At 35.3% G+C, this 11172-nt stretch overlaps 1 protein-coding gene across 1 annotated transcript; it reads left to right on the plus strand.

Moving 5' to 3' along the window:
- The first annotated feature begins 7585 nt into the window (after positions 1-7585).
- On the plus strand, positions 7586-11076 carry LOC116211410 (ATP synthase subunit beta, mitochondrial). The gene is made up of 9 exons (XM_031545778.1): positions 7586-8180; positions 8647-8722; positions 8806-8894; positions 9017-9134; positions 9221-9324; positions 9420-9578; positions 9672-9896; positions 10132-10443; positions 10589-11076. The coding sequence occupies exons 1-9, from the start codon at positions 7695-7697 to the stop codon at positions 10700-10702; spliced, it is 1683 nt and encodes a 560-aa protein (XP_031401638.1). The 5' UTR covers positions 7586-7694; the 3' UTR covers positions 10703-11076.
- The last annotated feature ends 96 nt before the right edge of the window (positions 11077-11172 follow it).

Genomic DNA, 11172 nt, shown 5'->3' on the forward strand with positions numbered 1-11172 from the left:
AATGACACAAAGTTGGAGTATTGCAATCCCCAAAATATTACCTAACAGAAATTCGTTGCCCCAATTAGGTAGTACATAAAATGTATGAACGCCCCCAAGGATTGGGCAAGAGAGCAGTAAGCAAGCTACTCTACAAGAAGAGTTGCCTTCATGATAAATGTGTTCCACTTCCACCTCCGAGTCTCTTTTTAAGCAGTTTTGAATTCTCATTATCAGCCTCTGAAGAACATTGGAGCGAAACATCTCTCGCCAGAAATCATCTCTTTCACAGCCTCTAAATCAACTTCTAAAATAACCTTGCGAAATTCAAGGACCAGGCTAGTTGGATGCTAGAAATATCTTAACTAGATAATGCAAATGCATGACATAACAGACTAATCAACAAAATTAATGGAATGAACATCGAGGAATACATATATGCTTATGCTGACACCATAATGAACATCGAGGAATACATATATGCATATGCTGACACCAGATCTCCGCAAATCAGGAAAATTGAGAATAGCAAGTCGCTCGAGCCAATATGATCATATGTCGATATTTTTTTAAGGTTTCAATCTATAATAATCTATAATATACATATGATAAAGTAGAATTGGTACTTTTAATTTGTATTGAATGCTAGAAATCAATCATTTATAAAAAAAATTATGTAAAAAAAAGTCAATTTTAATTTTATATATAATGCGGTATGCATAGCTTTTTCTTACTTTATAGTGGTAGGCACTCCCATGGATAATTTTCATTTCACTCCCTAATTTTCAAACATGAAGTTTCACTTGTGGAATTAGCTTGAATGGAATTTTATTTTCACGTAGGTTAAAAGCAAGATATCGTTTAATATTGAAATACGAAATTACCCCATTTGCTTTCTCTTCTCGTTTCCCATATATATCTTTTTTTTTTCTTTTTTGTCGGTTTCAATAGGAGCTCATGACTTAGTAGAAGTAAATGGAAATGAAATCTAAATAAAGGAGTACATGTAGTTTTACTAATGAGAATCGAATCTTGAACTTTTATATTACCAAGTGACAGTGGTAGCTACTGCACTACAACTCTCTTTCTTTTTCTTTTTTTTGGACTTAAACTTTTTTCTTATATCTGAAAATGTTTTTCAATTATAAGGGAGGCTTATGGGCCTAGTATAAAGAAATTGAAATTCTAATATTTAATAAAAAGATACGGTGGTTCCACTGTGTATTAAACTTGAAACCTCTTGATTACTAGGCGAGGCCATGCGTCACTGTACTACACTCTCTTTTAATAAACTTGACTTTAATGTTACGATCTACTACTTCTAATTTATAAACCATTACGTACACTCTCAGATTAAAATCGATTAATGACCATTGAAAAAATTGTTCAGTGACCAATAACCAGAAATGAAAAATATTACAAATTGAAGATTCAAAATGTACAAAAGAAACACATAATATATTATATCAATAAAGAGAAATAAAAGAGATTAATATAAGTATATCATTATCGAAGGTGAGGTATAAAAACAAGAGTCAATTGCTGGCAAGCTATTGACAAATTGATATACGATTTGGGTTATTTGGTGCATAAATTCCTCATTAAGGGCAGGAGTTTGTTGACAATTAAAGCCCTATTGATTACTCATGGAGTTGGAACATGATGTTGCGGCTGCGATCTCTAATAAAACCTTTTATTAGGTTTAGTGTGGGCTCAAGTGAGAATAATCCACGACTATTGGACATCCCTTTCTCTGACTATAGCTCTAGGGGATTCTTATGTTTTCAACTATTGGAAAAGATGCAAAGGTGAACTATGTTCTAAAGTCTTGGTGGTTCGGAGTGGCCTAGGACATCGGATGCCCAAGCCTAGGAATTGAAGTCATTGATGTTTGCTCTCCAGCTGCAGCAACAAGAGGGTATCATTTGGGCTGAATTTGGATCTGGACAATTTACCTCTGCTTCAGTTTGGGAGCAACTCTGAACAAAAGAAGCAAGGGTTTGATTTAGAAGAGCAATTTGGTTCTCATGGAACATTCCAAGAGCCTCTTTCATTTCTTAGCTTGCTTTAAAAAGAGGGCTTGTTGCGAAAGAGAGATTATCGGGATGGAGTCTTATTGTTGCGAATTCAGAATGCGAATTCTGTAACTTGAAATTTGAATCCATGGACCACTTATTATTTACCCTAGGCTTTATGGAGGAGTGTTGTAAGCAGATTTGGTGTTCATAAACATATTGAGAATTAGGCATCCGAAGTGGAACGGGTCTGTCATTTTAATGGCCGAAAGCTTAATTCAATTGTTCTGAAACCATTGCTGGACTTGCTATGTATATCAAGTATGGCAAGAAAGGAATGCTCGTGTTTTTCAACAAAAAACCACTGCTCTATCTCCTCTCTTCTACAACAAATTATAAGTTTTTTTACAGCTTAGAGTTCGATTTATTCAAAATCTAGAGTCTAAGTTTAAATGTTCTTTAGCTGCTAGATATTTCAAATTCCGATCTTGATGTAAATAGTCTCTCAATGGTCCTCTATAGATAAGTGTACCACGTACATTCTCCTTTGATTAATAGAATTCACCACTTATAAAAGAAAAAAAATTGATATGCAACTTTGACTATTCATTTATTTCATTTCGCCATTTATATTTCAAAAAATAATTTGTACCAAAAAGAGGAATAGGCCTTGTAGGAATTTGCTTTGTCAGGAAAAAAAACATTGGACTCAATATTGAATAATGATATGAGGTCAACAGATAATGTAATATTTGAAAATATAACGTTTCCGGATTTTTTTTATTTTTTTTGAAATGGGGAACAAAACCCAGTTGTATTAAATAAATAAATTAAACAGCACAAAGATAAGGCATGGAGATCCTATAATATCCCTGAGTAAAGCATTAAGCCCATGAGGATGAGGGCATACAAGCAAATTATGGATACCAACTCACAGAGTAAGTGCGTAATTAGATAGCCAGTGGGCACACATATTACCTTCCTGAAGTACGTGCTCTACCATAACCGTCCAATCTTGATTCAGTAGCTCCTGGATCATCTGGACAATAGCACCATTGCAGTTTGGTCGGAGCTGGTTGGAACGAAGAATGGTGACAACCACGTCGGAAATCCACCTCTAGAATAAGTCTTCGTGGCCTAGGCTCCCACGCCATTTTCGAGGTTTTAATAATCCCGACAATGTCAAAAATCTCGAATCAAAATGCTCATATCTTGGTAATGAGAGCAATTAGTCATAGAAATTTTACAAAAGATAATTATAATATAATAATTATATGATATAAACTGTTGCAAATAGTGTTGAATTCCTAATGAAAGATGATTGAATTTGAATAAATCAAATATATGATTATAATTTGAACTTAAAATATTTTCAAAAACAATTTAAACAAATATAAATATATGAGGAATCAGTGGAATGCACGGAGAACATGCTAATAATCTCTATGCGAAAATTGGTTCATGAATGTCATGGAAACGCCAACATTAGTATCTCGCTTGTCTTCTTGCTCAGCAAGATCCACAGCTATATATATATATATATATATATATAACGGAATATACCACGTGATACTATATCATCAGACACAAGAAAATTAAGTTTTATCAACAATAGATCTTTTTAAGACATTTTCAAAAATCAAGAGAAACTGATTAATTCTTATTGGGGTTTTTGATTAATGACATTATCACATGATATACATATAAGACTTTCTCCCATAAACAATGGTGGAAATGAGGAAATCATCTGGCCATAAAAAAGCTTAGATCTTATTCTCCAAAGTGAAGTTGACTTTTTCCTTTGCTCTTGTTTCACTCGATTTCAATGCCATCTGATTATGTCGTTCGAATTTCGCGTGCATGGTTTACTATTTAGTTCTTTGATATCATACATTCTGGCATAACTTTCGAAGCCGACATTTTGGTTGCACCAGTGCCACATCTCTTTTAGATTTTTTGTTTTTGTGAGCGTTATTAGACCATGAGTCATTCTCCATACCATTTACAAGAGATTATCGTGTTTTCCATTTCGATAATCTTAACTTGGGAATATTTTTCGTAATGCTCTTTTAGCCACTAGTTCTGGAAATGCTACGTTTGAATGAAGGTGAAGAGTCGATATTGTTAAGATTTGACATGCTTTCTGCAGAATCCCTATCATGGATTCTCCATTACAGCTTACTAGGTAAAAAAATTTGCGCGTCACTGTGGATAAGTTTCACGAAAAAATTATATCTCAAGTATACGTTATAATAATGTAAATTCGAAATCTTTTGTAATTTTTAAATACTTATTATATATCATATTATTTTCAACATAATCTGCACTAATATTTCTCTTTAGTAATTTGATCGAATGCGTGAATAATATTTTCCAATATAGAATATAAAATAATTAAAGCTGATTTAATTAAATTTATCTTTACTTCGAAAAAATAATAATAATTGGGAATTGAAAAATAAGATATAGTAATATTAAAATAAAAATTTTAAAGAAATCTTAGAACCATAAATCTTTTATATCTAATTTATTGAAGTTAATTTTATCATTTTCATATTTCAAAGCTATTTTAATATTTTAATTCGGTAATTTTACATTCTTTTTATTCATTTTCTTTCATAATAATTGAAAAACAAAAATGGAAAGAAAAAATCTTAATTAGTATAATTTATTACAAATAATTTTGTCTATAATATTTGATTGGGAAGAAGATCTATCAGAAGTATTTCCATTTTTTTGCTGGGTATATCAAAAGTGTTTCTAGAAAGCAGCATTAGGTCTACGTCTACCTATCAAAAAAGAAAAAAAGAAAAAGAAAACGTCTTATATGATAATATTAAAATTACACAGTCAAGTCGAGGAAAAAAATTGGAAGGAGTTACATAGCAATATAAAAAAATTGGAGAGTAAGTCATATAGGAATAGGTGAAAAGAACATAAAAAAAAATGGAAAATTGGTTATTTGTCACTCTACATAGAGTTATTCTTTGTAACTCTGTTTTAGTTTATAATATATATAATATATAATATAGTATATAAATTATAGAAATATATATAATATGTTTATGATTTTCTAATTTATTGAACCTCGAAACATATTTTTGGTCCTACAAATTATCAATGACCTCTATATAATACATACTTGGCTACAGACTCGCGCGATGCCGTGGGTTTAAAATATTTTCTTCAATTTTTAATATAAATTTTGAATAATCTAATTAAAAAACCATGAACACAATATAATAGGCCTTAAATAACCCGCTAATTTTAAGTAGACAAACTTTATCTGTAATAGGGGTCTAATATTCAATAAAAGCATGTCCTCATCACAGTCAAGTCAACTAAGCGAGAATTAGTCTTGGTTAATAGATTAACTTAAACTTGCATTAACCAAAAATATAGTACGTTTCTTAAATCATAAATAAAAAGATATTACTTAAATTGGTGTATATTGAAATAGGTCTTTTACCTGCATGCATTGATTTTAGGTGATTTGGTGTTGTGATTGGACATAGATTTATCCCTTAGTGATTGACCTTACTCAAACCTATATTAATTGGATTCGTTTGGCGTTCGAATTATTAGGTGGTGGTGCTTGAGAAAAAAAAGTTTGTATTCTTACATTAAATAATAAATAAAAAATGCAATTTTTAAAAAACATGGTAGGATTCTCGTGTGTGAAATATACTTTTTAATTTATAAGTGAATCAGTTTTAGGTGATTTGGTGCTTTGGTACTTTTAAATTTCTAATTGAATCAGTTTTAAGTGATTTGGTGCTTGTGATTGGAAGGAGAGTTTTTCTTAGTGGGTTGACCCACTTGAACCTGAATTAATCGGGTTCATAGGATGTTCAAAGACTAAGTGGTATCCCAAACAAAAGTTTATAGGTCAACGGGTCAGTTGGCTATCTTATCTGAGTCGTATCTAAATTTATCGGGAAAGCGCAAAATTGGAAAAAGAAGAAAGAGAAAATGGGGAATCATTGAAAATTTAATTTTTAAAAAATTTAAAGTAAAAATGGGAGAAAATTGAATTTAGAAAAAAAGGGATGCGAATGGGGAAAGGTGCCCACTCGCCCCCTGGTCCCTTATGGGGACCAGTTTTAATTACTGTAGAATTTCCAACAAAAAAAAAATGACCTCTACATAATACATATGTTTATAGTTATAGTCGACAAAAATTATTATACAATATAATACAATACAATGAGATTCACCATGTTTGCAATAATAATATCAAAACAAAAGAGGTGTTTTATGACCAATCAACATTAAAATTCAATGAGACAGCCATATGATTTCAACTGATGATCGGTAACATAATTTTCACAGCAATGCGAATGATGCATTTTTGCAAAACAATAATATATATTGTTTTAGTTTTTCCAAGAAACAAAGCTTATTTGGCCAAATTGAATAAATGACAATATAAATATTTTTAGTATATATAATCTACATATATATAACCTTGACAACAAGACAATAAATATGGTTAGAAAGGTAAATGTTCAAATAATGTATGGTATGTCAAATCCTCAATACATACTTTTTTTAAGAAAAATATAAATTGTATATTAGATAATGCATTAAATGTAAAATTTGAATTGAATATTGAAAGAATATAAATATATGAAAAACTATTTTAAGGTAATCTGCAATTTAAGATATAGAGATTTAAAAGATTCAATTCTAAGATTTGAATAAATAAAATATAATCAATTGTTTTTAAAAATTTCATCGTATCTATATATCTATCAACATATATAAGTTTTACTCCCATGCAGTTAATAGGGGTAAATATTAAAAAAATTCAACCTTAGGATTTAATGAATGAAATATAGTAAATTGTTTTTAAAAATTTCATCATATCTATATGTTTGTCCAACGATAAATATTTATATGATCATAAAATTAATTTCATATATATTTCTTCAAATATGTATATATATATATATGTATTAAAATGTCATGATTTATAATTATTATTTCAAATTTCCTTTTTCAATTTTATGATTTATTGAATGTGAGATATTAAGACGAACGTGAGTTGGTTCAAGCATTTTAGCGCTTGTTCCCCTTAAGCAAAATCTTGAGTTTGAGTATTGTGAATGTAGAAAATCCACAATGTGAGAGGTTTACCTCTTACTGGGTCGATCTTGCTCGGCTGGATTAGTCGGAGCCCATTGGACTTTCGGATACCAAGATTTACACTGATAATGTGAGATATTAAGTTTGTTAATCGACATAATATTATAATTAATTGATTATTAATCCCAATATATCATACATGACATCTTTTTAACTTTTTTAGTTAAACATACATTCCAAAAAATGTACCATACATTTCTCCATGCACATAAATAAAAGGAGCAAAAAAAGAATTAGTTTTCAATATTAATTTGACCATGCGAATAAAATTTTATCTGATCAACCGTTGCAGAGTACGGGCAAATAATTAGTATATATACAATTAGAAAAAGGAAAGAAGAAATAAATGTTTTACAAGAAAGAAAATTCTAAAAAAGAAAAAAAAACAAAGAGGAGAAAAGGAAAAAAGGGGTTAAAAAGAAAAAAAAAGTGAAAAACAACCTCGGCGGCGACTGCCCCCGGCGAAGCGGAGCTAACAAGTATACATTGCAGTGTACTAAAAGCTTCCTCACAAACCCTAAATCCCTCTCGTTTCTCTGTGAAGCCTCAACCATGGCTTCTCGCAGACTCGCATCAACATTTCTCCGATCCTCCCTCCGCCGATCCACCTCCTCCAAGTCCCCCTTCTCAGCCCCCAGAGCTCCTTCTCCCTCCCCCGCATCCCACCGCCCCTCCCCCTATGGCTACCTCCTCTCTCGCGCCGCGGAGTACGCCACCTCCGCCGCCGCCTCCGCCGCCCCCTCTGCACCGCCTGCCCCACCTAAGAAGGAAGGCGGCAGGGGGAAGATCACCGACGAGTTCACCGGGGCTGGCGCGATCGGGCAGGTGTGCCAGGTCATTGGTGCCGTCGTCGATGTGAGGTTCGACGATGGCCTGCCACCGATCCTCACTGCCCTCGAGGTGCAGGACCACTCGATCAGGCTGGTGCTCGAGGTGGCCCAGCACTTGGGAGAGAATGTGGTCAGGACCATTGCTATGGACGGGACCGAGGGGCTCGTCCGAGGTCAGCCCGTGCTCAACACCGGGTCTCCTATCACTGTAAGATCTGCTTATGTCTTGAGATCATGCTTCTGTCACTGGCTTCGTCGTTGATTTCCCTGATGTCCGATGGAGTAGCATTTCCGCTGTTAAATTAGATCTGAAAGTTCCAAGCTTTGGGCATTGATATGCTGCTGCTAATGCTAATACCTTGGGATTGGAAATGTACTTGATTTTTCGAAAGTTAGCCCATTTCAATCGTTCTGTTGGGTATCTGACTCAATAAATCACTAGCCTGAGCATCGGTTTTATGGTTCAGTTTCTCATTTCCTATGAAGGGTCGGTTTTAATTTGATCAATTGAATTTGTCTCAGTCATATCTGTCTCATTAGAACTCTTTCAGTGTTCCAGAATGCCACTGTTTATGTGAATGATAGTTCGATAGGTTCAGCTATTTGGTTTTGTTCTGTGAACTCTGTTGGGTTTCTTTTTACCCTCTTTTAAGTGGCATGGTTTATGTTTGCAGGTGCCTGTGGGTAGGGCCACTCTTGGCCGTATCGTGAATGTCATTGGAGAGCCTATTGATGAGAGAGGCGAACTCAGTGAGTAGCCAAAGATTGTGGGGCACTGCTTCAGTTAAAAAGTGTTCAATTTATTGACTCAAAGTCTATTGGTATTTTGACAGAGACCGACCATTATTTACCCATCCATAGAGAGGCTCCTGCCTTTGTTGAGCAAGCAACCGAACAGCAAATCCTCGTTACTGGCATTAAGGTGAATACATGATTTCTAAAGTTTACATTCAGTAAGTATCTTGGCTATCACGTGGATTGCCTGAACTAAAAACTGTATTCTACATATCATATGTGAGTTACTTATTACCACTTCCTTGGAAGGTTGTTGACCTCCTTGCACCCTACCAAAGAGGTGGCAAGATTGGGCTGTTTGGGGGTGCTGGTGTTGGGAAGACTGTGCTTATTATGGAGCTTATCAACAATGTTGCTAAAGCTCATGGTTCGTTTCAGATAAACACATGTCCCAGTGTTCTGCTTTATTTCTTTATCTGAGGTAGTATTAATATGATCTATTTCCTCAATTAGGTGGGTTCTCTGTGTTTGCTGGAGTTGGGGAGCGTACTCGTGAGGGCAATGACTTATACAGGGAAATGATGGAGAGTGGTGTCATCAAGCTAGGTGACAAGCAGGTGACCAGAATGCATTTACATGTGTCTCCTGCTGAACTGTTTCTACTTTCTAGCACGTTTTAACTTGTGAATTTACTTTAAACTTCAAACATCAGGCTGAAAGCAAATGTGCCCTTGTTTATGGCCAAATGAATGAGCCTCCGGGTGCCCGTGCCCGTGTTGGTCTAACTGGGCTGACTGTCGCTGAGCACTTTAGAGATGCTGAAGGGCAGGACGTGCTTCTTTTCATCGACAACATTTTCCGTTTTACCCAGGTAAGCTCTGTGAAGTGATGAACGTTGAAAGAAATTTGGACAACATCCTTATTGTAGTTCTTAAATACTGCAGTTCTACTACCTGTCCTGCAGGCTAACTCAGAGGTGTCTGCTCTGTTGGGTCGTATCCCTTCTGCTGTCGGATACCAACCCACTTTGGCTACTGATCTTGGAGGCCTTCAGGAGCGTATCACTACAACAAAGAAAGGTTCAATCACATCAGTGCAGGCTATTTATGTGCCCGCTGATGACTTGACTGACCCTGCTCCTGCTACCACTTTTGCTCACTTGGATGCCACAACTGTGTTGTCTCGGCAGGTACTGAGCTTCCTCCACTTTTCTTTTCTTTCCTAATATGTTTGGCACTTCTTTATTTTATTACATGAAAATACGTCTAGCTTGTGTTGTTCTGTCTTATGATTCAACGAATTACATAATATTTTTTCTGTTTTGAGGAAGATCAGACAGATAAATTGAAATCAGACATTTGCAGAATTTATCAATTTGTCCATCTCAAGCTGCCTTCTGACTTGGTTTCTTGGAATTTCTACAGATTTCAGAGCTGGGAATTTACCCTGCCGTGGATCCACTAGATTCCACTTCCCGTATGCTGTCCCCCCACATTTTGGGGGAGGACCACTACAACACTGCCCGTGGAGTTCAGAAGGTCCTTCAGAACTACAAGAACCTTCAAGATATCATTGCCATTCTGGGTATGGACGAACTCAGTGAAGACGACAAACTTACAGTGGCTCGTGCTCGTAAGATTCAGCGTTTCCTGAGCCAGCCTTTCCATGTTGCTGAGGTCTTCACGGGTGCTCCTGGGAAGTATGTGGAGTTGAAGGAGAGCATCAACAGTTTCCAGGTAGGATTCTCCTCCCTTCATCCTTTCTTTTCCTCTCCAATTTATGTGCTCTCTTTTCATGAGAAAGATACTGCATAGGTTGCTGTTATAGTGGGAGGATACTGAGGATTGAGTTAACAATTTGTGCGTTTGCTGGGTCCCGCAGGGAGTATTGGACGGGAAGTACGATGATCTTCCAGAACAATCGTTTTACATGGTTGGAGGAATTGAGGAGGTCATTGCCAAGGCAGAGAAGATCGCCAAGGAATCTGCCTCTTAAATCAAGATCCTCTCCCCCTGGCCTCTTCTAGTTCAGTCTGTCTCGACAATTGCGACAAAATCAATAATTCGGGTGTTGTTACCCTGTGAGAGGATTTGCTTTGGTTCCTTTTTTGTCAGATCAGATACTTCAGGATGTCTCCTTGCCTTTCCTGAGTCTAATTATGGAAAGGAAATGGAGTTGAAGGGCTTCAGCTACCATGCCTCTTCTCTTAGTGCTGTCCTCATGAGGATATTGTTGAACGAGGTGGTGGCATGTACATTTTTATTTTTTGGGTTTTGATGTCCTTGGCACATTGGATGCTCCGACATTGCAAAGACAAATTTTCCAAAGTATATTTTGATCCATATTATGTGCTTTTGCATCAACAATAATTCCCTGTTTATCAATTGCATAGTGCTCGGTCTTGTAATTGCATAATTTTCTTTCATGTTGTTGGACTTGGGACGAAAGTCCTCTTGATTTGTGGG

Source organism: Punica granatum, chromosome 6 (assembly GCF_007655135.1).
Source record: "Punica granatum isolate Tunisia-2019 chromosome 6, ASM765513v2, whole genome shotgun sequence".
Lineage (NCBI taxonomy): Eukaryota > Viridiplantae > Streptophyta > Magnoliopsida > Myrtales > Lythraceae > Punica > Punica granatum.